Here is a 27,540-nt window from a genome sequence, read left to right as displayed (position 1 = left end):
TGACCTCTACTAATCCTGCCAAACAGTGTCAGCATTACCTCCACGTTCACTCTTCGTCGTCCCAGTACTTACCTCATGAGGCCCCTGCGTCCGACACAGGACCTTCTTTTATTTATTTTATTCCCAATAACTCCTTCCCCATAACCCTGTTACTCAGTTTAATTTTTGGTTGGGCATTTTTGCCCCGGCGAGGGGCTCTGGGGAGCAACGGGGCTGTGTGGTGGAGCCTTCGGGCTCCCTCAGGTGCAGCGGGGCTCGGGACCCGGTTGAGTTGGAATGCCTCGCCTGGCATGCGCGGGGCTATGGCTAGTGCAGGGCATTTCAGCCCAGGTCCTGGAGGGCCCAGGTGCAGGTAAGGAGGTTTGGGGGCTCGGCGGGTGGAGCATGAGTCTACCAACACTTTTCAAATGCTTCCTCCTAACTCCGTTTCTACTTTTCATGGAAAGGGGCATGCACACGCTCATGGACACAAGCACAGGCGTCAGTTTTCTTCATCCTCTTCATCCTCTGGCAGTGAGTCTTCGGCCTCTTCTTGTTCCTCTTCGGCTGATGCAGAAGGGAAGTACCTGGACAGAGAGGGAGTGGAGGAGGTTCTGGCTCAAGTTGGGGAGTGCATGGGGGTTTTGGAGCCCCTGGTACCAGTGGAGGGGGCTGACCCTTCTATTCGCCAGTATAGGCATACTCCTAGGATGGGTATACCCCTAGTATCCAGTGGACTGTCGGGTGAATTCCAGCCTTAAGAAAGTTCATGCAGGAGAACCGCTGGCCCTTACGGCTAATGTCTACAGTTCCTACACAGCTGAAATGGTGCTAAATGGTTTCAGAAAGTTGAAAAAGGCTGTCGATGGAGGTTCTGAATGTGCCCCTTTGCTATCAGTCATGCAGAGACAGGTTGAGTTTTTGTCCGATCTGGCTTTTAATGGGGTGCCTGGGTCAGCCATGGCCATGGGGGCTGGTGTGTCTTCCCGGAGACATGTGCATCTGAAGGATTGGAAAACTGATGGTTCTCATAAGGCTGCTGCCCTGAAACTTCCTTTCGTTGGGTCCAAACTGTTTGGGGATTCCCTTGAGGATAAGGTGCACAAAGTTTTTCGGGTGGACAAGCATGCAGACAAGCTTCGGTGCAAGCCTCCTTCAATGGCCAAGAAGTCTTCCTCTGGAGTGGGTGCAGTGTCCAGCAGGTATTTTCCTGGCTCCTGGTCATATTCTTTTCGGAGAGCAAGGAGAGGTTGGGGTCCTGGGCCGTTGTCTAAGTCCTGACGGTTTGACCATGCCGGTAGGTGGGCGGCTCTGGCAGTTTTTTCTGGTGTGGGAAAGGTGGTGTTCCGACTCCTGGATTCTGGACACAGTTCGGAGAGGTTATCAAGTACATTTCCTGTCCCCTCCTGTCCAGATTTGCATGGTCCGGACTGTGATTCCCAGGTCTCGGATCAAGAAGTTGGCCATGGATGTCGATCTTTCCGAATTAGTGTTGAAGGTGGCCATCATGCCAGTTCCTCTCCCTGTTCAGGGTTAGGGTTTCTACTCACGGGTGTTCCTGGTCCCCAAACCTTCGAGGAAGTATCGCCTCATTTTGGACCTCAAAGCCCTGAAATGCTTCGTCCAGAAGGAACACTTGAAAATGGAGAGTTTACAGAACATTCTTCCAATGTTGTTCAAAGGGGATTGGATGACATCTCTGGATCTCCAGGATGATTATTACCATGTGCCCGTGCACATGCAGTTCTTCCGCTTTGCGGTGGGATCCCAGCATTTTCAGTTCAGAGTGCTCCCGTTTGGGCTGCGATCAGCCCCCAGAGTGTTCACCAAACTGGTGTTTCCCATGGTGGCTCATTTACATCTGCAGGGCATTCAGATTGTTCCCTACCTGGATGATTGGTTGATCAAAGCGTCCTACTGGCAGACTGTCTTGACTCATCTCCGATTGGTCTGCCAGGCAATACAGGACTAGGGTTTCCTGTTGAACTGGCAGAAGTCTCAGCTGGAGCCTTCTCAGGATCTAGTTTTCATTGGGGCACAGATTTGCACCAGGATGGGGAGGGTGTTCCTGTCCCTACAGAGGGTCTGTCACTTGTTGGCTGTTCTGGGCAGGGTTCTCAGAAGACAGTATGTCTCGGCTCGCCTGTTGCTGAAGTTAGAGGGGTACATGGTGTCTTGCATGTTTCCGGTTTCTTGGCACATCTTGATTTACGTCCCCTGGGTCTTATCTTCTCTCCCACTGGCTCCCGACGTCTCAAGCTTTCGAGGCTTTGATTCCGGTGTCCCCGGCGCTGCGGGTCTCCCTGCTGTGGTGGCTGGGGGTTCCACATCTATGGGCTGGGGTGTCCCTGGTCCTTCCTCCTGTGACCACTCTTACTACCGACGCCAGCGGAAACGGTTGGGAGGCTACATTGGAGGTCCTCTCAGCTCAAGGGTTGTGGGATCCGGAGGAGAGCCATCAATCATCCAATTGGCGAGAGTTGTGTGCCATTATCCGAGCTCTGGTGTACTTCAAGAGGTTGCTGGAAGGCTGGGCGGTTTTGGTCCGGACGGACAATACAATGGCATTGCCATATGTCAACCGCCATGGGGGTTCCGGACGCTCCTTGAATGCCCTGGCAGCTCAGATAGGTGCCTGGGGGGAATCGCATCTGGTGATTCTGGTGGCCTCACATATCAGGGGGGTGGACAATGTTCAAGCAGATCTTCTCAGCAGCCGGTTTCCCTCCTCTGCGGAACTGGTCCTGTCGGCCCAGGTCTTTGCAGAGATCTGTGTCAGATTTGGGACCCCTGTTCTAGACCTGTTTGCATCCCCGGCCTCACCAAAAGTTCCCATCTTCTGCTCTCGGTTTCAGGCCGAGGGAGTTTGGGGGGTGGATGCCCCCTCTGTACAGTGGCCTCTGGGTCTCCTTTATGCTTTTCCACCTAGTCCCATTCTGCACCGGGTGGTTCAGTGCATCAGAGTGTCCAGGGTGACACTTTGTTGTTAGCTCCGTTCTGGCCTCGCCGGAGTTGGTTCCCCTCTCTGGTGGCGTTTCGGTCCCAGGAACCTTGGCTGGTTCCGAAGTGGCTGTGTCCCCTTCAAGGGGATCTGCAGTTGGAAGTCCGCCGGCTGCAATGGGCAGTGTGGCTAATACACGGTCTAGGCTGATATCTCAGGGGTTCTCAGGTCATGTAGTTGAGTCCATAATGAATGCTCTTAGACCCTCCACTCAGAAGGCGTACAGCAGGCATTGGGGCCATTTCCAAGACTGGTGTGGGCGGTCTGGGATCCCTCCCCTGCGTTCTGGCCTCCCGCTATCCTTCAATTCCTCCAGCAGGGTTTTGACAAGGGCCTGGCGGTTTCCATGCTTCACTCTCAGTGGGCCTCCATTGAATTCCTTTTGGGGGACTCTGATGGTCACTTGGATGGGGAAGTGTTGATGGGGAAGTTGCTCTGGGGTTTTTCTTCTTCCCGTCCTTGTACTTATACAGGGCTTCCCCTTTGGGATCTCCCTCTTGTCTTACGGTTCCTTCAAGGGCCTCCATTTGAGCCCATTTCCGAGATTGATATCAAACATCTTACACTGAAGACTGCTTTCTTATTGCCATCACTTCTGCCCGTAGGTTTGGGGAGATTGGGGCTCTGTTATGTCACCCTCCTTTCCTGAGGGTGCTGCCGGACTCGATGGTGCTGAAGTGTGATCCGAAGTTTCTCCCTAAAGTTGTTCCTTGGTTTCACACTTCTCAGGATCTGGTTCTCCCTGCCTTCTTTCAAGATCTGCAAACACCTGAGGAGGTGGCTTGGCATAACATTGATGTCCGGTGGGAAGTGTTGGAGTATTTGGCTAGGACTGCTCCTTTCTGCCAATCTGATAGTTTTCTCATTACTTTTGACCCAGCTGGGGCTGGGCATAAGGCATCTGTGGTTTCCATTATCTGGTGGATCCGTGTTGTGTTCTCCATGGCCTACGTGGCTTCTGGCCTACCTGTGCCTGCGCACGTTCAGGGGAGGTCCACCAGGGGTTTGGCGGCTTCCTAGGCCGATGCAAGGGGGGTTTCTCTGCAGGACATATGTAGGGCTGCCACTTGGGCTGATCAAAGCACTTTCATCAACCACTATAGGTTGAATGTCTCCCACTCGGGGGTTGGTTCCTTCGGGATCAGAGTTTTGTCTGTGCGGATGTGAATTTGGTGTTATTAAAGGTGTGTGTTTTGCTGCACTGTTTTTGGCTCTGTGTCTCTTTGGGACCTTTTCCCCATTGCTGCTTTGGTATGTCTCATGAGGTAAGTACTGGGACGAGGAAGAGAGGACGTCGAGGTAATGCTCTGATTACTTACTGGTAATATTCATTACTCCTAGTCCTACTGTTCCTCATCACAGTACTGACGACCCTCCTCACCCTCCCTGCGGAGAAAGTCCCATTCTTTGTCTTGGTAATATGAAACTGAGTGACAGGGTTATGGGGGAGGAGTTATAGAGAATAAAGGAAATAAAAGAAGGTCCTGTGTCGGAGGCAGGGGCCTCATGAAGTAAGTACTGTGATGAGGAACAGTGGACTGGGAGTAATGAAGATTACAAGTAAGAAATAAGAGCATTACATCAGGACCTGTGTTCTTCTGTGCTCTTAGCATTAGCACAGCACCCTCCTCCCCCCGCCCCCTGACCCGCTCCCTAATGTCTCCGCCCTCACCTCTGCCCTTCGCGGTCTTCATTAGGACAGTATAGCGCACCCATAGGCCTGCCCTTCAATGTCTCCATACGCCCAAGGCCCACTAGCACTACCTTTCCATGTTTCCATTACAGTACGACCCTCCCCCAGCCCAACCCTTCTTTTTCTTCGTTATTACAGTATGCCCCAGTACTGTCTGCGATGTCTGTGTTTGAAGAGTCCCCCACTCCCTTACCCCTCACCCCATCCCTTACTGTCCTGAAATGTTAGCATTAGGACAGCACATCCCCTACAGCTGCCTAGAAGAGTCTTCAAAAGTCTTGCTCCTGGTGGTCTGCATTAGTGCAGCACCCTGCTGGCACTGCAATTCAATCTTTGCATTCAGATAGTACCCCCAAACCCTTCCCCCTTCCCAGCACTGCTCTCTGGTAACTGCCTGCAATGTCTGTACATGAACGGAACAGCCCTCTCTCCAGACCGATCACCACGCCATGTTTTTTTCGCATTAGGACAGGACATCTAGAAATGCAAAGTACTGTCTTGCATAGAAGAGTATGCACCAGTATTGAGGGCAGCAAGGAACTTAATTCAAGATTCATAAATATATACTGTCTAGTGAAATGCATACAATACATACTGAGATGTTATAGATCACATATTGAGGTGCACACCTTGTACACTGAAATCTATACACTTCCTGCATTTGCCTGCATTTCCACGCTAACACTACAATTCAATATCGGTATTAGGACAGTACCCACAAAACCGCCCGCTGCCCTTCGTTGCCTATATTTGGACAGGACCACTCTGCACCAGGGCATTGCCCACCCAGCCCATCAGTGTCTACATTCAAACATTACAACCCCCATCATCCTGCCAGCAGTGTTCCTTATGGAAGTTTGTGACCAGTGACCACTCCACCTGCATCTATGGCTCTTCTACAGTGTTGGCATTTGGCCAGCACATCTCAATGTCCTGTCCTTCCACGTCTGCTTTAGGACAGTTAGTATTCCCCAAAGCCCTGCCTTAGTAGAGTAGCCAGTGGCCAGACCTGTGCTGTAGTAACCACTCCTCGCCCTGCTCTGCGGTGCCTCTGCCCTGCCTTCACTGGATGTATCTTTGGCGGGATGGTATGCAAACTGCTTCCTTCCTACTTCCTGCAATTTACCTCTGTCCCCTCCCATCCAGGGCCACATTCTAATACCTGGCAGGCTCGGAGTAGGTCCCAAGGTGAGAGGAGGCCCAGGATCTGGAGAGAAACCTTCCTGGGCAGGTCTCCAATGAAGTCCTTGTAGTGCATCACCTGGAAAGATAAATAAAAGACATCAGCCTGGAGCCCACTTCGAGGAAGAAAGGCACTCACCTAGTCCCTGGCGAGGGATTTTGACAGAATAAAGCTCCACTGAAGGAGGGAGGCAGGCATATTGTGGCATCTCGGCAGTGGGGTAAGGTTTAAGTTACTTATCTGTAACTATTGTTCTCCAGCATGGCTCTGGCATGGATTCACATGCTCATGAATATTCCCCGTTGTCAGGCTGGGAATCCAATGTTAAAAGAAAAAACTGTTTCACTTTCACTTTAAAACTGTATTTCTCCTCTAAACCAATCACTGTCGTCTGGGTCATACTTCCCCCATCCAATGATAGTCCTCTCCCTAATCTTCAGATTTGGTAAGCACCTAAAGTGGCAGTATGACCAAGAAGAGTCACAGAGGGGCAGGAGGGAGGGTTCGCTTGTGGATCCATGCCAAACCCATGCTGGAGAACAATAGTTACAGGTAAGTAACTTAAACCTTCTCCAGCATGGGGTCTGGCATGGATAAACATGCTCATGAATAACGAATCCACAGCAGTAAAACATTACACAACCATGGGAGGTGGTAAGGCTCAACAGAAGCAATTATCACTTACCTCTTGAGCAGACTCACCTCAAGCAAACAGTTTGCATAGCACTGCTTGGCTGACTCTGGACTCCTCCCTGGAATCCCTGTCGACTCAGTAGAACTTTGTGAAAGTGTGCGTGGACCTCCACATAGCAGTCCTGCAGAAGTCCAGCAGGGGCACACCAGAAAGGAATGCCATTGTTGCAGCGAGCACTCTGGTGGAGTGGGCTCTCGGATGGCCCGGCAGTGGTCGGTTCGCCAACCGATGACAGTTCATGATGCAGCCAGGGAGCCACCTCGAAACAGAAACCTTGTACAAGGCCTTTCCATGGTTCACAGGGCCAAAGTTCACAAACAATTGAGAAGTCTTCCGAAAACACTTTGTGCGTGTCACATAGAACTTCAAGGCACGAGCAAGATCCAGCGAGTGCAAGGCCCTCTCCGCCAGCGACAAAGGTTTCGGGAAGAAAACAGGCAACAGTCTTGTTGAGGTGGAATTCTGACCGAATCTTCGGCATGAAAGAGAGGTGTGTATGCATTACCAACCTCGATTCGTGGACGGTCAGGTACGGTTGTTTGCAGGATAGGGCCTGGATTCACTTATGGCCATAAGGAAAGCCGTCTTCCATCAGAGAAACTTGAGTGGGGCCTGATGCAAAGGTTTGAAGGGGCCCCCCATGAGCCTCGTCAGGACCACGCTAAATTCTCACACTGGGGCAGGAGCCTTCACTGGCAGGAAGAATCGGAAAAGTCCTTTAACAAACTCCTTATTGAGTCTGTGGGATCATAGTGAGGATCTCCCTGGGGATCTGGTGTAACATGAGATGGCCACCAGATGTACCTTGATGGATGTGTGACAGCAAGTACGGAAGAATCTGTGGAGCCGTGACCCTCAGAGGGGTAATCATCTGCAACCATCACCATGTAGCAAAACGCTTCCACTTATGGCCATAGCACTTCAGAGCCGATGACGCCCTGGCCTTGGTGAGAACTTCCCTGAAGTCTGCTGGCACCTTATAACCCCCAAACTCTAAGGCTGCAGGAACCAAGCCTTCAGGTTCATCGATCCTGGGTCATGATGAAGGTTTGTGTCTCCCTCTCTGGTGAGCAGATCTGGAAACACCAGCAACTTGACTGTAGGCAACACTGATAGGCTGGGAAGATCTGGATACCAAATCTGCCTCGGCCACGCCAGGACGATGAGTTTCATCTTGCATCGTCACTGTCTGGGTGTGTTGATGACAAGTAGCAAGAGAAGGAATGGAGGGAAGGCGTACAGAAATAGCCCTTCCCACAGGAAGGTGAACGTGTCCCCCAAGTTCCTCGGCTGGTGGAATCTGCTTGCAAACTTCTGGCATTTGGAGTTTGCCGCTGTGGCCAACAGATCGATCTGGGATATGCTCCATTCGACGAACAGGCGGTCCACCTGATTCTGACAAAGTTTCCACTTGTGGCAGGAAGGCAGTTTCCTGCTAAGGGATTCTGCAATGGTGTTCTTGACTCCCGCCAGGTGGAGAGGGACGAGGAACATCCCCTGTCCAATGGCCCAGTTCAACAAGCCCTGGACTTCCTTGGAGAGCGGTGAGGAATGAGTGCCCCCCTGCTTCCTGGTGTAAAACATTGTGGTGGTGTTGTCCATGAAGATCCTCACCACCTTGCCTTTCAGAGATGGTACGAACGACTTGAGGGCCCAGAACACTTCCCATAGTTCCAGGATGTTGATGTGCAGATCCTTCTCCTCTGGCAGCCACAGGCCTCTGGTGTGTAGGCGTCTTGTGTGCGCCCCCAACCTTCCACAGAGGCGTCTGTGGTGACCGTCTCCTGGTATGGGGAGGTTTGAAATCCCGTGCCGTGGGTGATGTGGGTGCAGACCCCCACCACTCTATCGCCCGCTGGAACTCTTCGTTGAGAGGGATCTTGTCTGTGAAACTTCTTGACACCTATACCAATAACGACTTGATGGCCTGCACCGTAGCCGTCTTCACCAATGACAGCCACTGCACTTTTCCTTGAATGGCTGCTAGCCTTTCCTCTAAGAGTGATGCCAACCAAACCATTGTGTGGAGTCTGGCTCTGAGGAACAGAGAGTTCTGTGATGGTGTTAAGCAGGACTTCGGAGAGTTGATGGAGAATCCCAGATGCATCAGATCCGCCAACAATCGGACGGTTCCCTTTGTGTGTTCGTCGGCCAGCTCCCGTGAGCCAATTGTCCAGGTATGGATATACGTGTATGCCCTGCAGACGTGGATGGGCCGCCACCGGTGCCAGGTATTTTGTGAACACACTTGAGGCCGACTTCAAGCCGAATGGTAGGGCCTTGAACTGGTAGTGCTGGTCCTGCACCACAAAATGTAGAAATATTTGATGATTCTTGTGAATGGGGACATGGAAATAGGCATCCTCCAGATCCAACAATGTCAAGAAATCCCTTCGTCTAGTTGGCCGAGCACGAGTTGCAACGTGACCATCCTGAATTTTTGAGATTTTAAGTATTTATTGAGATGGTATAGGTCCAGGATGGGTCTCCAGCCCCCTGTATTCTTTCTGACCAGAAAGCATCTGGAATAGACTACAGAGCCCCGGAGCCATTGGGGAACCAACTCTAATTACCCTTTTTGTAACATGGCTCACACCTCTTGCAGGAGCTGAGGAATGTGCTGCTCCTCCAAGGGAACAGTGGAATATGAGGACACCTGTGCTGGAACTCCAAGGTGTGCCTACGGGCGAGAGCATCAAGCACCCATCTGTCTTTGGTGATCTTCCTCCGCTCGCTGATGAACCTCGTCAGCCGGTCGAACCCTGAGGTAACTGGGTGCACGAGTGGGGGCCTGATTTCTTGGCCAGTTGAGGCTTGCTTGGGTGCTGGTGTCCTGCCATACGGGCAACAGCGATATTGTCCTCCACTACTGTAGGCCTGGGAGTGGCCTCAGTAGGCTTCTTGCATTGAGGAGTGGGAAGGCTGTCTGTAAGATGTAAGACACCATTCCCCATTTGCCGGAAACCTGTGTCGGCAACATCCACTGCCACCATGATGGCATGGTCCGATGCCACTTCCCCTTCCTGAAAGATGGTGAGGTCTTCCATCTTCTTATCATCGGGGAGGAACGCCGGGATCAGTCCTAGCTTGTACCACAATTCCCTGTCGTACCCGGTTATGTCACCATTGCGTTAGATGACTTGATTGTGGATGCCGCCGTGCAGATCATTTTTTTCCCTATGGCGTCCATCCTTTTTCCCTTGCTGTCTGGAGGGACTGATGATGATGAGGCCGGGTTACCTGACCATTTACTCATGGCCGCCAACGCAACTGATGGTTGTGACATTAGGCACTTGGGTACGGAGTCCGATACCCTATGCTTCTTCTCCAGGCTATCCCACTTGGCTGGATCTGTACAACGTTTCTTCATGAGGGCCAGGCCCTCCTCCCAAATATCGTCCAGAAAAGGAACTGCCATGATCATCTTCCTTTTGGCCTCTCACCTTTAATACAAGAAGCCCTCCTTCTTTGTTTCCTCAGGCACCAGCTTATATACCTCAGAGGCCCCGACCGATCATGGAGTGGAACGATCCCACCTCCAGTGGGGAGACTCTAGGGGGTGTAAGCTGACACGTCCTCTTTTTAGGTGGAGGCTGATCAGGAGTCTGAGGCACTCATGAACCCGTTGCCGGGGACAACCTCAGCTGGATCTCCGACACCAAGGTGTGGAGAGTCAATAGAATGTCCAAGGAAATGTCCCTGGGCCGAGAAGGTAAGGAATGAAAACTATGCCCTGCACCACCGTAGTCATCGTCATGGTCCTCATCGACCGTATGCATGGACTCTTGATCATTGTCGTCTGTGGACGACACCTCCATAGGTTGACCGGTGACCTAGGAGGATTGTTTCATCGCCTCGTCCCCCCCCCTTTTTCTACTCCCTGAGTGGTCTTAACCGGGACCTGGGCTGGTACCTTTACACCCTGTGGAGTGCCTGCAGCATTTGTCAAAGCCTCTGTGGTAGTGTAGCGTCATGGCTGCAGGGACACTTTCTGCGCTACGAGAGCCACCCTCGTAGGATCAGTGCCTGTAGCTGCTGTAGTAGTAGTAGACTTCGACGAAGTCACAGACGAGGACTTTGTCTGTGCCAGTTTAGCCTGCTTGGGCTGCGCTGCCTTCTTCTCCTCTACTGCCCTTGGCTTATCCAACTTCTTCTGTAGCTTAGCCAGGGTGGAGGATTTCCTCTTTGAAGAGGAGCTCGATGGCAGGCTGGCAATGGAGGCGGAAGGCGATGCTGATCGCGCCCTATCCTACTTGGGACCCACATCAATGACAAACCCAGTGGACTTGGACTTGCAATCTTGGCCTTATCTTGGACTCCCACGGATGGAACAACTTCAAAGGACTTAGAAGATCGCTCTTCACACCGCCAGTCCTGGACAAGGCATGACCCTGCTTGGAGAACGAGGCAGAAGCCTTGTTCAAGTTAAGCCATGCCGCCAGCCTACTATGCCTGTCCTTTTGCGGTTTGCTTAGAGAAACCTAGGCATATTTTGCACTCTACCTCCTTCTGGCCCGGGTGTCGGCAATAGAAGCATTGTAGGCTCTTGTCTTCCACAAACACATTCCGTAGCTTGTATTTGGTGCAGGATCTGAAGAGGGACCTTCCCTCCTTCTTCCCCTCTGTCATGGTAGGAGGGCACAAAGCAGGCCCATGATGGCCTCCTAGAAACTTTCAAGAATCTTTTCCCTTGAGCGGCGCAGAGCTTCACCAACAACGGATCCCTGTTGCCGGCAGATGAGGAAAAGAGCACCCAGACTCTTTGGAACAAAAATTGAACTTTCCTCACGATAAAACTCAAAAATACGTTCAAATAGCTCAGAGAGCAACTTGAGGACTCCCAACACTGAAGCATGCAGTAAAAATCTGAAGAAGGCTGCCAGAGGCGGGGCTTAGGGAGGGGACTGTCATTGGATGGGGGCAGTATGACCCAGAAGACAGTGTTTGGTTTAGAGGAGAAATACAGTTTTAAAGTGAAAGTGAAACTGTTTTTTCTTTTTACTGAGGATTCCCAACCTGATGACGGAGAATTTTCATGAGCATTTGAATCAATGCCAGACCCCATGCTGGAGAAACACTTCCACTCACCAGTGGAGCTTGCTTGAGCTACTGCCTCAGAATCAGCCATGCTTAAACCAGGGAGGAGTGTGAAAGGGTAAAGAGGGTGGTGGCAGTTAGAATCAGGTCATCCGGGTTGAGGTTGCAAAATTAGGCTTGGCAGAGTGGGGCAAAATAGGCTTGCCTGTACTGGCGAGGTACATGAGATTCATTGGGGTCATGCCTGGATTTGTGACAGGTGTCGGGAGGGGGTCACTGGGTGAACCGGGTTCTCACAGGCTTGAAGAAAAGGCGACAATCAGGCATTTCAAGACAGAAAGTGGCCGAATCGTGCTTATCCAGATGGAAAAATCAGGCCTGCCTGCATTGCAAAGAGGAGGGCTACAACTGACCTAGTTGGGATGAAAGGAAAGCTCAGAATGATGCTCTTCTGGATTATGGTACAGCACAGTCTGGCGTGTGGGCAGGATGGGGATATAAAAGGAGGTGGGAGCAGTAGAATCAGGTTCACCCCACATTGGGGGCAGGGAACTAAAGTCAGACTTGTCAGGCACGGGAAAAGCAGAATCAGGTTGGCCTGGTCTGGAGGGAAAGAAACACGGCGTGTATAGTTTGGTATTCATGGTCAGTGGGTTCCAGAATCTGGCTACTTGCCCAAAAGGGGCAGAGTCATGTTTGCTTGGCATGCCCGGGATAGAATCAAGCTTACTTCGCTGGGTGGGGAAGAATCAGGCCTGCTGGTGTCAGGGGCAGAATTATACACGCCTGGGCTGAAGGGGATAGACGGGAGTGGGCTCCAGAAAGTTCCATTTGAATATCTTTCCGAATCTCCGGAGAGTTCAGTGGGAGTACATCCATGGCCCCCATGAAGTTTCAGGGAAGGATTTCAAAGCGAGGCAAAGTAAATCATTTTCTATCTGCTACCAAAAAAAAAAAAAGCGATGGGAAATTCATTCTAATACCTCTTTCGCTCAGATGAAAGTGACCACTCCACTGCCGACACCCTCCCCAATTCCCCCCCCCCCGCCACCCAATGTATGTGTGTGATCCTCCCACCACAACCAGGAAAATAGTCTGGTCTTGCACATTAGCCTAGGAACATTAGAACAGTTCTGTGCCTGAGAAAGGCATGTCATGATGGAACAGCCAATCACCTGTCGGCCAATTCCTCTGAAAGGCCAGCAGGCTGATGCACAGTCACTCACTCACATGTCAGGCCGGTCGGGCTACGCCAGCGTGCCAATGACGTCACTGAAGGTAAAGCTGTGCATCATCCAAAAAAGGGCAGAGAAATTGCACTAAAACGCTTTGCTAGATGTGACACGTTGATGAACAGTGCAGAATGCTCCTGTGGTGAGATGTGCATCACACATACTGACAGATCTATTAAGGTGAGATGTAATCAGCACACATCTGCAGTTCATACAGTTCAAGATCTTGTGTGTAGAGTAAGCTCTGATGGTGCGTTTATGGAGGGCTCTCTTGTGTGCTGTTGTGTTGTCTCTGGTAGGGGTTGGAGTGGGATCTGCTGGTATTCGCAGTGGGCTCTGGTGGTGCTTGAAGTGGCCTTTGGAAGTGTGTGCAGTGGGATCTGGTGGAAGGAGAAGTTGGCTCGGGAGGTTGCAGGAGGCTCTTATGGTGTGTGCACTAGGCTCTGGTGGTTTGTGTGTGTGATGGGCTCTGGTTGATGCAGTGGGTTCTGATGGGAGTTGCAGTGGGGTCTGCAGATGTTTCTGCTGGAAACACCAATAGGCCCCACTTTATGCTGAGCTTTGGCGGGGGTTCTAGTGAGCTCTGGTGGTTCTGGGTACAGTAGGTTCAGCTAGTGTGAGCAGTAGGCTCAGGTGGTGTTTGCGGTGGGATCTGGCAGTGATTGCGGTGGACGTTTGCTGTGATTGCAGTGGCCTCTAGTGGTGTATGCTGTGGGTTCAGGTGGTGGTTTCAGTGCACCTTTGTGGTGGCCTATTGTATTGGTTGCAATAGACTCTGGTTGTTGGCATGGCCTCAAAGCAGTGTGTGCTGGGTACTGGTGATGTCTGCAGTGGACCTTGGTGATGTTTGTAATGGACTCCGAAGTTTGCATTGTGCTTTGGACGTGGTTAAAATAGGCTCTGGTGGCATATGCTATCGGATCTGATGGTTGCAGTTGGCCTTGGTGGTGGTTGCTGTGGCCAATTGTGTGTGCAGGAGGTAGCATTGATAGCATTTGAAGTAGACTCTCGTTGTATGTGGGTCGGGCTGAAGTGGTGTTTGCACACAGCCCCACGCCGGGGCTCTGCTTGTTTGTGCAGCGGGCTACTTTAATGTTGCAAAGTGATTTGGTGGTGGAGGTGTGCTCTTGTAGTGGTTAACGTGGGCTCTGATGGTAGTTACAGTTGGCTCTGTAGGTGGTTCTAGTGCAACCTATTGGTTGCCGTGTACTGTGGAGGTTGTAACAGGCTCAGGCAGGTGCAGCAGACTGACTGCAGCAGGAAGCCTATTCCCCTCTAACCTTCACTCACCACCAGGAAGCTGGACATGTAGTAATGCTGACGAGGGTCCAGCTGAAGCAGCAACTTCTGCAGAAACTCGGACTTCTGTTTATCTGTAGGGAGGGAATAAATCGACATATGAGCCGGAGAAAAGCATCTATACAGCAATGCATGAAGAGTGTACGAAACTGGGTCCCTCCTTGAACACCCCACATCCCCTTCTGCAGCTTTCACCAGATTAACAGGAGACTTGCACTCTCGCCCCCATGTTACATCCTGCTGCCACCCATTAATTGCACATCAGCCCTGCAGGGAGGTGGTCGAACGTTGCATTAAAAACATGAATACCCCCAATGGGTGGTGCGCATTCTGTCCCTTTCACTGTACCGTGTAGTATGCTGCCCCATCAACAGAATAACATTCCTCCTGACACGCGCGCGTGTATGTGTGAGCGTGTGTGTGTGTGTGTGTGTGTGTGTGTGTGTGTGATATCGTATAAATTTTGTTTCAGAAATCAAACCCAATTCCATAAAAGTACTTGATCGAGATACTTACAAAACAACATTAAAATCCTACACAATAATCATTCCTGTGGTGAAATTAATGTTTAACACAATTATGAATTACATAGGCAGAGTATCTGTCCTGTGGTGCAACAATAAAACGTATGGCTATTTTTACCGGAATGATACCCATATTTCTGAAAGAGAGAAATAAGTACTTTCTTCTCACTGCGGCATAGAACAGACAAAACAACAAAAAAATGGGGTAAATGTTGAATCGAGGAGCCATCACAAATGTATTTAAAATCACTCCTGAAATGCTTTCCCCACCGGCTATTAGACATAGCCAGTCGCAGTGTATTCTTTTTAAGTCTCATGAGCAGTGCCCTATTTCTTGGTTTCTTGGTTTAGGCAACCACTCCAGAGAGTTGTTATTATGCATTTGTCCTAAATAGGAAAGATAAAATGTGGCTGTCAGTTTCCTAAATTGCACATATTCTCTCTATGCTTGTCCCTGGCCAGTAGGAATTGGTTTCACATCTCACAAGGTTTTACTATTGCATTGACCGCAGTGAGAAAATTAAGATGTGGAAAATCCAATGTTGTCAAGTGTGTGTGCACACGCGTGTGTGTGTATTTGTATTTTTATTTGTTTATTACTTGTATCGCGCACTGATCCCTGAGGTAACTAACTGGACACTGGAAAACGTAGGAGTTACATGCATAGAGAAAAATCAGAGTGACAGCTAGGAAGACCAATGGTTACAGGTAGGTCTGACATTAAAAAAAAACATTTACAGATAAGCGCAGGCGAATTAGGCAAGCATATGGGGAGGTCCAGGGGCGGCAGCAAAAGGCAGATGATAGGAGCCTCATTGGAGAGGCTTCTTGCTCAACAAGCTTTTTATTCCGGATTTGAATGTTAGGAAGGAAGGTTCTTGTCTGTATGGAAGAGGTGTAGAGTTCCAGCATTTGGCTGCTTGGACTGGGAAGCTGGTTCGTGCCACAGTTTTTAGGTTGAACCTGGGTACTGCGAGGCAGTGAGAAAGGGCAGATCTGGCGGTGCGAGATGTTTGGTACTTGCAGAATTTATCTGACAGATATTTGGGGGCTGTGTTTGCGAGGCATTTATGTGTGATTGCCAGGGTGCGAAGAGTGATTCCATCACAAACTGATAGCCAATTGGCATCCCGTCGGAAAGTAGAAATGTGGCTGGATCTGGGAAGGTTCAGTGCTGCTCTCAGTGAGTTATTCTGTAGGACCTGTAACCTGTTAAGGTTAAGTTAGGAGGAGCCTAGGAAAGGTGTGTTGCAGTAATCGATTTTTGACAAGGCTAAGGCTCTGGCAAGCGTTAAGCAGCTGTCAGTAGACAGGTAGGATTTTCAACTGTAGATTAGCTTGTTGGTACAGAGCTGACTTGTTTCTTTAGGGACAGTGTTGAGTCGAGGTAGATACCCAGGGTTTTTATTTCCTTGGCGACTTGAATAATGTTTCAGTCGATGATGAAGGAAGTGTACCTCTGGTCAAGTTTGTTCAGGCGTACCTGAGTGCCGACAATCAGAAGCTCGGTCTTACCATTATTAAGGCACAAACTGTTGGTGGCCATCAAGGCCTGGATTTCTAGGTAGAGGTTGTTAAGTATCTTCGAGTCCTCGCCATAGCAACCAGTGAGCTGGATGAGGACGTGAGTGTTGTCAGCATAGTTAGTGTAGACAACACCCAAGTTGTCCAGGTGATCGAAGAGGAGCTTCGTAAATATATTATATAACGTGGGTGACACGCAAGAGCCTTGAGGGACTCCACAATGTATAGGGCTTGGGTCTGCTGAGGCTGAAGGTGAAAAAACTCTGGTGGTTTGATTGGAGAGAAAGGAATTGATCCATTGGATGCATTGTTGGAGAAGGCAGCTGCTGTGGTAAGTTGCCCAGTTAGGATTGGGTGGTGTGTGTGTGTGCATGTTTGTGTGTGTGCGAGAATGCCACCTGTGAGGGTAGAATAGCCTGAGTTTTTTAATTACTTTTATTAATACAATGGTGTGGGCAGCTCTGTCTCTGGAAGTGAGGTCTGCTAATCAGGCCTTTGGTCATAATGCTTCAAGCTGGAAAAGCATAGAAGCAATAGTGTACACATGTGACATTGCTGAGCATGTCTACTGGCACCACTCAGCAGCTACTTGGAGGTTTGGAAACATGACAGTATAAAAGGGGCATGTGCGTTTCTGACAGCAGCTGTTGGGACCAAATGCCCAGCAGTCAGGATCTACCTTTAATCATGGGCAATACTGAACCTGAATTCAATTATATAATCATGCGCTCCCCAAACCAGGTGGCAATTGCAATTCTAAATATTAGCCTTGTCTGGTCTTGGGACTCCGCAATTATACTGGCCAAAAACCTATTCACTTCATGTTATTATTAGCTTGGTTACTAGTAACTCACCTGGTCAAGAGCTACTGTGTAACCACCATCTGGGACTGAGTTTCACCCAAAACAAACCATATGGGCTTGGCCCCACCAAAGGTCTGGTCTTCCCTGAAAAAGAGTTGCCACCTTTCATGAAGACACGAAGTGTCCCCAGGGTGCAGGCAGGGTTTCAGTGTTTAAAACAACAAGCTCTGCTAGTTCAAATAAAATTACACCAGAGTGGCCAGTAACAGAGTCGCTTTGATGTGGGCAAAGGGAGGAAGAGGGCAGAGTAATACAAGAGAGGATTTGCCAGTTAGCAAAGGATTACATCATCTTAGATTTTCATAGGGCTCCCAAATCTCCTGTCCTCACCCCCATTTACTGCAGACAAAGCACTCTGGGCAGAGGATTATGAACATAGCAGCCAGGATTGGACCACTTACAAAAGGCTAGTAGGAGACAAATCCACTGTGGCCTTTGTTTCGTATCTATGGGGGTAGACCCCACCCTCAGTTGTTTCATACTTGGACAGTTGAAGAATTAGTCTGGAACATGGTTGAGAGTATAGTGTGCTCCAAAGTCCTCTGCCAGAGAGGTCAAGACTCAGATGTCCAAGAAAGAGGCACACTCTTCCCTCCACCAAAAGGGACCATTTGGGGTGACCTGTTGGCTGGACTAGGCTACTGCTGCTGAGACCACTAGTACCCAGGAACCTGCTCTCTGGAAGTGACATAACCCTCCAAGTGCTCTTTACAAGCCTTACTGGTTGGGAAGTGAAGACATAATTACTTACCTTGCCTCTGAAGAGCCGGGAGGGGGACTCCCCATCACCAAGAAGTCAAGCAAACAGATCTGGACTACATTTTCCAGCTTCAATTCGTCTTTGAGTTGACACAAACTTCTTAATGTGCTTTTCGAGCTGCTGCAAGCATCCATTGACACTTGCTCTTTTTCAAACTGCTGACGAGCGGTCGAGTTCCTCTAGAATAATCACTTGCCCGCGCTCAAGCTGTCTTTGAGCCGATCACCACAGAAGAACAGCATTGTGTCTTTGGATCTCTCTAAGCCAACTCGACTGACTCCAGACCCTGACTCGACCCATCAACCTGTTTGTTTTTCACCCGATCACCACCACCGAACGCCATTGCATCGCTAGACCATCTCGAGCTGACTTGACTGTCTCGATGCCCACAATCCACTGTTAAAAATCGTCTTGAAACCTCTCAACACCGACTAGACCCACTGAAAGTGCCTGGATTTTTGACTTGATGCTGAGCCCCACAACTAGTAAAGGTATTGGGAGTGGTCCCACCCCCCTGGCTTGCCTAAAAGGGCCATAGCAAATAGCAGGACCCCACGCTTTACTTTTTCAAAAGACATCTTCAGCAACTTTGACATTACTGCAAAAAGCAGTGCCTATGCACCCCATCTTCAAACCCAGAATGCCCCCTGTCTTCACAAAGTCTGCATATTCTGTGTTGTCCTTTACAGGGTAGGTTTAGTGTTTTTTCAATAGTGTGTTGATATTATTAGTTTAATTAAAGTATACTATTTATATAGAACTTTAGTTGGACATTCTTTTATTGTGGCACAGCAGTGCTAGTGTTATTTGAACTGCTTCTATGTTGGCTCACACCCATCCAGAAGAGTATAGCCTGCCTGCGACCTAACCTACATTAATGATGCAGAGGAGGTGTGCCTCTCGGGTTGTGCCTGTTTTACCTTCATGATTGGGATCACTGCTGGTTTAATAGTAGTGTGGGGCTGAGTAAGGGTTGTTTTCACTGTTCATCCTTCTACTCCTGCAAAGCAGTTGCGATTTCATCAGAGTGTGTGCGCGCGCATGCTGTCCTATTAAAAGCATAACAGACCTGCTGACAAGTGTGTCTGTTCTGTCAAGTCTGATATGGTATGGTAATGCGTATTTGTAAAGCGCCTATACACAAGGCAAGTCTTTCAAGGCTTCAGTATAGAAACTTGCTAAAAAAAAAGACATGTCCTCGCCCATTACATGTGCAGCAAGAGCACATATTCTTTCATTAAAAGTATAGAAGTTCTGCAGAGAAGAAAATAGCCAATCTCATTCAAAAATAGATATAACCCTGTTGAACACTGGCCCAATAAAAGTATAACAGTCACGAGCAAAGTGCACATGGTGTCCAAAGTATAGCAGCCCTGCTGAGAAAAACATGGTCTCCCGTAAAATATTATAGCCTTCCCGACTGAGGAGCGTTGGCACTTCCTCTCTTGAAAGTATAGGACCTTCTGTAAGGTGCCGAGAATGCCCCATACACAGCATAATCGCTCTCTTCAGAGGTGCTGGGGCTCTTCCTTAGAAATGCTTCGAAGTGGTAATCAGAGATTCCCTTTTAAATATTCCAGTGTTGTTCCTTTCAAGAGCACAGCAGCCCTGCTTAAGAAATGCTGGCAGTGCTGTATTAATAGTAAAGCAGCCAATTCAAAGTAGTTTTATGTTAAATGTTAAATGTTAAATGTTAAAGGTATTTGTACCGCGCACCGTCACCAACGGAATTGGTCCCCAGGCGCTCAGGCGGATCTGCAAACGATAAAGGTGGGATGGGTTAGTAGGTTGAAGAAGGGAGTAGGATAGTGAGAGAAGTGGTGTGCTGTTGGCAGCTTCAACTCAGTATACACCGGGTGCTGAGCTTTGGTGCAGGTATCGGATTGGAGTCAGTCCACGTGTGCTGTTGTTCCGGTTTATGTGTTGTTGCAGTGTTGTGAAGTGCGTGCGGTTTGTTGTGCGAGAGATGGTTGTGTGAGTTTTTGAGTGAGATAAGTATGCGGAGTTTGAGCTCATTGGTTAGTGGGTTACCTGACCTTTACCAATGCTAGTACTCGCGGTTCTGGGGAGAGTGGCACTTGTTGGCCCTCGCATTCCCATCTAGGCGCGGCGCAGGCCAATGATTGGGCTCCATACTGGTGTGATCGCAATAATTGCACAGAGGTTCAATGCATCCTCCTTCAGAGATAGTTTCTGCAGAAAATGCTGCTCAATGAAAGAGAAATCGATACAATACAATAATGTTTTATGGACATGATAAGCGACACAAGTACCAGAACTTGGCTGTACAGTGTTTCAAGTATATATTCATGAGCTATTGTAATGTTCACTGAGAGGCAGCATGGGCCATATTTTGGTCCATGCTGCCCTCTTTTGGATACCTTATGAAGTGCATGGCAATGTTCCAATGGAAAATGGTTCCTCGAAATACTTCTGGGGCTTGATTACCAGAAACTCTTCAATTATTTCTTTCTGCAACTTAGAATTAATTACCTCTGAGTCTCTCTTGCGCCTCCTGGTCATTACTTAACGGCGCGATAGATATGCACGGATCCCACAGGAATGCCCCACCCATCTCTCTCTCCTGTTGTCCACAGAACACTGGCAGGAAAAGGCCTAGTTATAACAATTTAGCATAAAGCACTCACAGACAAGCGCGCACGCACAGACAAACACACACACATTTTACTTTTGGAATTCACTTACTCACATCGTCTCTGAATTTGTGCGGACTAGAAGCTAATTCTTCCTTAGTCTACTTCTGTCCCACCCAAGTGGGCTTTTCGGTGTCCCGTACCCCATGATAGATTCTACTACAATGTTATGTGTTAAAATGTATAAATGGACGTAGCCAGGAGTGACAGCTAAAGTAGAGTTCCTGGGGGCTGCCTGAGCATTCCCTTTATTTATTTATTTAATTTATTTGTATTTATAAATCGCACAACAGCCCTCGGCCATCGCGGCGCTGTTACAGAAGGCTTACTTAGTTACATAAGTGCTTGCAAGACATACATACATAGATGTTTACTAGCCCCATGTTGCAGGGTGGCTTACTTAGTTACATAAGTGCTTGCAAAGCCATCCTCTCCTTTCGCCTCTCCCTGACTACGTCTCATTCCTCCTCCCAACATCTGGTCCTGCCTAGGGATGACAATCCCTGCCACAACCTTTCTGCTCCAGCTATCTAGGTACCAGGATTACTCAATCTCTCCTTCACAACTTGATGGCCTTATTGTTCTTTCCAATTCCTATGATGTTATTTTCTCTGCGGTATATTCTTATATCCCGCTTAGGCACACGCTCTCAGTACAACTTACACTACAACCTTCTCTAGCACCTCTGACACAATATGCCCCTCCTTCAGCCTCCTCCGCTGTACTCTCTTCCCCATGTTACCTTTTCAGTGACACAGGCTTCTTAGTAGCACCCCCGGCACCCTGTTCCCAACCACCTCCCCCCTCTTCTTGTTACCTGATGCTATCCCCTCCTGAACCCTGTCCACCTGACAATGTTACCACCCCCTCCATCATTCCCTGAACTCTCTATACCTTCTCTGTTATGACCACGATCACCTGCAACTTCACCCCTTCTCTTTACTTTTGCCCTCTGATTTTTCCATCTCCATCTACAGCTCCTTAATTTCCATCAGCTCCTCCTATTAACTCTCATCCTCTGGTTTTGCCACCTCCACCTCATTAATTCCCATCACCTCCTTTTGTCCACTCTTAACCTCTGTTCTTACCAGGGGTGTTGCTAGATCTGGATCTAATGTCGGAACTGTCAGGACTCGGGGCTAGCTAGCCTTTTGGTTGCAGCACCTCAGCTTCTATCCAGAGATACAACCAAAAGACCCAGGGCTATAGCCCTCTATCCCCACCCCCATAGCAATGCTTCTGGGTCTTATCACCTCCTCCAGCTCTCCGCTGCTGCCACCTCTCCAACCTCTTCTGTCTCTCCAGCCTCTGCTCGCTTCACCAGTCGCCAGTCTCCTGGCTTCTCCAAATACAAGCGTCATATTCCTGTCACTCGCACTGGGTCTGGGAACTTTTTTGTACTGTGTTCCCGCCTTCCTCTGGATGGGGTCTAAAAGTAAAGGTCTGCGCCAGTGGCATGTATGTAATTGATGGCCATATTTATGTGTTGCCCTTAAGTGCACCAAGAGCTGATTTTGGGCATAGGGGGTAGGACCAACTCTATAACTGTCCTGTCTGCCATCTTGGAAGACAGTAATCCCTCTGTGATCATCTCCAGGGCATGTGATTACAATTCTGTAAACACATTGGGCAAGCTTTGTATCCTCTTTGTGTTTTGGGAAATTGTGAAATGTTAGCCCTAGCAGATATTCTATCTGTCATGAGATAATTCTTCTGTAACCTTTTCCACACCGATACAATTCCGAGTCAGAAAGCTAAGCGTTGTGCTTGCAACATTGTATCCATGGGACTCCCTGGTTCATGAAATTACCCTTTAAATAATTGAAATTACTTTACTGATGTTCGGATTAAGTGTTAACATTATTACAATACATGCTACCCGTGTCTAGAGAATGCAGGTGCCTATACACAAGTGTTTCAAGGTGTGGCGAGGCAAGGAAGGGGGAATAGAGGGAGGACAGAGACAGCAATCTTACTAGGCCAAGTGACACTGAGATCGCGCAAGTGCAGGGGAGCGGGAGGGGAAAAGTGACTTGGGAATGAGGAGGGAGCAGTGCTGTACATGGGATCAAAACAATAACAAGAAGTGCTGCCAGCAGGTCGCAGATGCAAGGGTAAGTGCAGACAACAGGTGTCCAAAAGTGCAGGTAGGGGGACTGTAGGGTTACAGATACAGACCCAAGTGCAAGTGTTCCCAGGAGGCAGTGCTGGTGTGCAACTGGGTGGGCAGGGACCTGGGACGGATATCAGAGGGTAGCCAGGTGACCAATGCAGTATCAGACAGGAAATCAGCAGGGGAGAGGAAGAGAGATGGCAGAAGCAAAGAGGAAGCTCTTAAGGTGCTTCCCGAACCAGAGATGGTTCTCCTCAAGTTTCAGAGTGGCGGGGAGGTTGTTCTAGAGGTAGGCCCCAGCCGAAGAAAGAGATCTACCACCAACTTGTTGCTTGGAGAAGTGACTGACCCTGAGGGAGTTGGAGGTGGAGGAGCGGAGAGCTCGAGTAGGAAGGTATTTACGAAGAAAGAGTTGGAGGTATTAAGGACCCAGGCCCCAGAAGGCCTTGTGGACAATGCAGAGGGTCTTAAACTTAATCCTGCAGACACTGGGAGCCAATGCAGAGATTTCAGTGCTGGAGAGATATCATGCCTGGGCTTGAGGCCCAGGACAAGTCTCGCAATCCTGTTCTGGATGAGTTGCAGAGGGTGGACAGTAGAAGCAGGAAGATTTAGAAAGAGGCTGTTGCAGTAGTCCAGCCTAGAGAGAACCAGAGCTCTAGAGACAGTGAGCTTCTGGGGGAAAGGAGAGGAAAGGAAGAATACCTCTGAGGAGGTGCAGTTGGTAGTTTGACTTCTTAGAGACGTCAGAGATGTGAGGAGAAAAGGAGAGTGTGGAGTCGAAGATGTAGCCCGAGGTTCTTAACCTCACAGGTGGGAACAGAAGTGTGACAAGAAGGGAGGGTGCAGGTGTGCTGTTGAGGAGAATCTCTGTCGTACTGGCATTAAGGCAGAGATTGTTTGTGGCACACCACTCCTGGATAGCAGACAGACAGTCAGAGATGAGAGAAGGAGAAGAGGTGGCAGAGGCCTGAAAACGAGCTGAGTGTTATCTGCATAGCACTGAAAGTTGGAGCAGAGAGTGGCAATGCGGTGTGCGAGAGGTGTTAGGTATTGGTTGAACACCCAGGGACAGAGGTTAGACCGCTGGGGCACACCAGAGGTATAGAGGGAGATAGAGGAAAGGAAGGACACAAGTTGGACCTGGGAGATCAGAGAGGAACAAGGTCAGCCAGGCCAGGGCCTGATCAGTGATACCCAGTTTATCATAGAGAAGAGTGAGCAAGATGGCATGGTTGACCGTGTCAAAGGCAGAATAGAGATCGAGTAAGATGAAGACAGAGGGGAGATTAGAATCAAGATTAGAGATCAGATCTTCACGGATGTTCAGGAGAGCAGTTTCCATGCTTCTGGCTGCTCTGGCGCCAGACTGATGGTCATGCAGACAACCAACACATTCAGTGTGAAGATTAAACTGGGAGAAGGCCAGCTTTTCCAGGGGGTTGTCCAGGAAAGGAGTGATGGAGATCGGGCGATAGTTAGCCAGCAGGAGTGGTTGGCTGAGGTTTTCTTGAGAAGAGGGTGCACAAGAGAGTGCTTCAGGGCTGAAGGGAAGGCTCCAGTGGCAATTTCCTACACTGGAGAAGAAGCAGTAGTCAGAGATCGGCAGACACTTTCAATTGTGGAGGGGGATGTCTTATCATTACCCTGAGGGGGCCTCACTATGAGCCTGGGCACTATTAGGGCTTCCAGGATTAATATATCCTTGTCAGCCCTTGTTTGCCGGTGATTTGAGTAGGGTCTCAGCCCCTACAACGCCCATGTGGTGCGACACTGTGACCTTCCCATGCCATGGAATGGAGCCAAGGAAGGTGACGAGGGAGAGCCTCCTATACTACCCCAGAGTCAAACATCCACTGGCTCGGGTGGCATCCAGTACCCTGAGTCATCACCATGCTGGTCTCCAGAATTAGGTACAGGACTTTGTCACAAGGCCCAGCACATACACTTTGGTGCACTAATGGTCACTCTATATATTGGCACTAATGGTCACTCTATATATTGCAACTCTCTGATCCCTCCATTTGATTACAGCACTAAATACACACCTGAGCCCCAAAAGGCGTATAATTACCCAAAAGGCATTAAAGCACTACATAGTGCACCTAAACAAACCAAGAGAGAAGCAAAGCATGTATTTCCTGACAATTTCAAGCATATGTTTTAGGTAAGGTTATGTTAAATTCAAGCACACCCCGACCACAAGCTGGCCTCTCAACAGTGCTTATGAGCTGTGCCTTGAGCTGTCATGACTTTATTTACTGAAATATGGGTGTAGGTGCCATGCGTATATGCAGTTTATGTCCAGCCACTCAGCCTGGCTTCTTCTCTCAATTTATTCACATTTGTGAATTACCCAAATCAATGGTGCAATTAACAGGAGACTCCAGACATACCAAAGGTAGACTAAACTCCAATCTTTAACTTAACATCATTGATACTCATCAATTCCATGCAGACTTTACTGACAAAAAGCTTATCCTTTGTACCTACTAAAACCCCACCAAACCTACAAATTGAATTACGACGGTTTTTCAGAAACATTCAATTACAGACTTATTTCATGAATACAGAATACACAGGGGGAGATAACCTCAGAGGGTTACAAAATCATCCACATGTATGCCTACAGATAAAGTGATGCCAACAGAGGTACTCACATTTGAGAAAATGGTAATGTTGGAATTGTATACAACTCGATTAAAAAACATTCCAGTAGAAATTACTCCAACTAGAGGTTAAAAAAACAATTGGAAATGGAGATAAACATTATAATAAAACCAGCAGATTAAGGAGGAGGAATAGGCCACAAAATATGATCAAATAGTCTACAGACTATTTAATAATGAAGACAACTACAAACACCTTGAAATGAGATCAAATATGAGATCTATGTGTTAACACTTTTCTGAGAAAGAATTTGAATTCTTGAATTGTGACACAAGGACCCCGGTCCTATATTATATATGTTACCAAAACTACATACAAATCCAATTGATCCACCAGGAAGACCCATAGTATCTGGATGTGAATCTATGTCATGTTATGATATATTATGATGATTTATAACAAGCACTGCTGCCATGTGCATGGTCTCCAGGCCCTCATGTGACTCTTTAAGAAAAGTGGGTGGGGTTGGTTAGTGGAGGAAGAGGGATAGAATAGAGGTTGTGCTCTTCTGTTGATGCTTGCAGAACCAGGAGGAACTGGCATTTGTTTGTTTGAGCTTTCTGCATGTACTTTGTTGTGTGCACTGGGCTCGTTGTGTCTGGAGTGTTAGTGACCAGTGTCTGGGCTGTGTTTGTGACTATTTGGTTTTGTGGCTTGTTTGTAGGTGTGTATGTGGGTTGCACGTTTTTTTAATGAGTAGTTTTGCTGGCCCTTTTTGGGTGTGTGTAGTATGTGAGAGGTATGTGTGTGTGAAAAAGAGGAAGGGGTGCTTAGTTGGTTTCTGTTTGGCTCTTGGTGGGTGGTGGTTTTATTGTTGGTTCTTAAATCCATCTTGTCCCATGTTTGATTTGGTCTCAGAGTATGATTTGTGGAGGTGCAAGTTTTTATGCTTGTCTCAGTGAGGTGGAATTCATGTTTTCTGATGTTTTCTGAAAGTTATGTGGTCTTGCTTCGTTCTTATTTCCTTTGGTACCGAGTTCCATAGTTTGGCTATATAATAGGAAAATGCAATTCCTCAGAATTTCCGTGTCTCATAGTGTTTTGTTTCTATTTTGGTGTCATTGTTGATCTTAGGTTTACTTCCTAGTTGCTAATGGTTGATTTTAGCTTGGAGAAATTTGGCTACTTGACTGTGTGGTGATTTGTGGGCGATAGAGAGGGCTTTCAAGTTCATGCGTTTTTTACTGATGCCCAGTGCAGACTTCTCAGGGCCAGTGTGATACTGCTCTTCTATTTAGTCTCAAGCATAGTCTTGCTGCTGTACATTGGATGCATTGTCTTTATTTTGTGAGGCGTTCTGGCATTCCAAGGTAGAGGCTGATTGCATAGTCTTTTACTGATAGTACAAAGGATATGATTGTGAGGATTCTGTGTGAGAAGTTGAAGTAGTGGAGTATCCCTCTTATTAGTCATAGGAGGTAGACGCATTTCTTTGCTATTGGATTGACTTGTGGTTCTAGGCAAAGTCTGTTGTCCATGAGGATTCCTGTTTTTTAAATCACTGACAATGTCTGTGGTTGGGCTCCCATGCACAGTGTCCCACTCTTGTATCTTTGTGTTGCAGTGACTTCTGGTGGGGAGATCATTATTTCTGTTTTGGTTTATTTAGTTTAGGATTGTTGTATGTCATCCAGGAGTGTATGTCGGTGAGGCATTTGTTGAGAGTGGTGCTCGGGTCTTGCACAGAGGTTATCATGAAGATGAGTTGGGTGTCATCTGCGTAGTTGTAGGCTGTCAGTCCATAGGTTTGAATTTTCATTAGGGGGGGACATGTAGATGTTGAAGAGCGGGCAGAGGCTAGACCCTTGTGGTATGCTGCAGGTGGTGTTTTTAGTGTTAGATGTAAATGGCGGTAAGTGTGTTCTTTCTGTTCGGTTGGTAAGGAAGGATTTCAGCCATTGTAGCACAGAGTTTTTTATGCCGCATTCCTCCAGTCTCTTTACTATTGCTGTGTGCATGATTGTGGCAAAGGAGGCTGATATGTCTAGTAGTATGAGGGCCGATTAGGTACTGTTGTCTGCGTTTATTGTTAGATCGTCACACATGGAGAGAAGTACTGATTCAGTTCCTCTCATGGGTCTGAAGCCGACTGGGCATTGGTCGAGTATTGTGTTGCTTTCTACATAAGTGAGTAGTTCTTTGTAGAAGTTGTTCTCCAGGATTTTCACTGGGTAAGGTAAATTAGATATAGGTCTGTTGTTGGTATGGTCTTTGCATTTCCTAGTTCATTTTATGTGAGGGGCTTGGTGTATGATGATTTGACGTTTTTAGGTACTATTCCTGTGCTTAGGGATAGATTAATTCATAGTCGAAA

The 27,540-nt window shown here is 48.4% G+C and overlaps 1 protein-coding gene across 4 annotated transcripts in view; it reads right to left on the bottom strand.

Moving 5' to 3' along the window:
• Nucleotides 1-27,540, bottom strand: part of LOC138503489 (F-box/WD repeat-containing protein 7-like) — a 733,637-nt gene that overhangs the window by 575,234 nt on the left and 130,863 nt on the right. For all 4 annotated transcript variants that reach the window (XM_069623260.1, XM_069623261.1, XM_069623259.1 and 1 more), the window contains exons 8-9: nucleotides 14,110-14,192; nucleotides 5,836-5,934 (exon numbers count right to left, since the gene is read on the bottom strand). In XM_069623260.1, coding sequence (XP_069479361.1) covers nucleotides 5,836-5,934; nucleotides 14,110-14,192 — 182 coding nt within the window. The remainder of the gene's footprint in view (nucleotides 1-5,835; nucleotides 5,935-14,109; nucleotides 14,193-27,540) is intronic.

The sequence above is a fragment of the Ambystoma mexicanum genome, chromosome 11, assembly GCF_040938575.1.
Source record: "Ambystoma mexicanum isolate Mex_15411 chromosome 11, UKY_AmexF1_1, whole genome shotgun sequence".
In the NCBI taxonomy this organism is placed as follows: Eukaryota; Metazoa; Chordata; class Amphibia; order Caudata; family Ambystomatidae; genus Ambystoma; species Ambystoma mexicanum.
The sequence above is the reverse complement of the archived record's forward strand: the minus strand, read 5'-3'. Positions and strand labels throughout refer to the sequence as shown.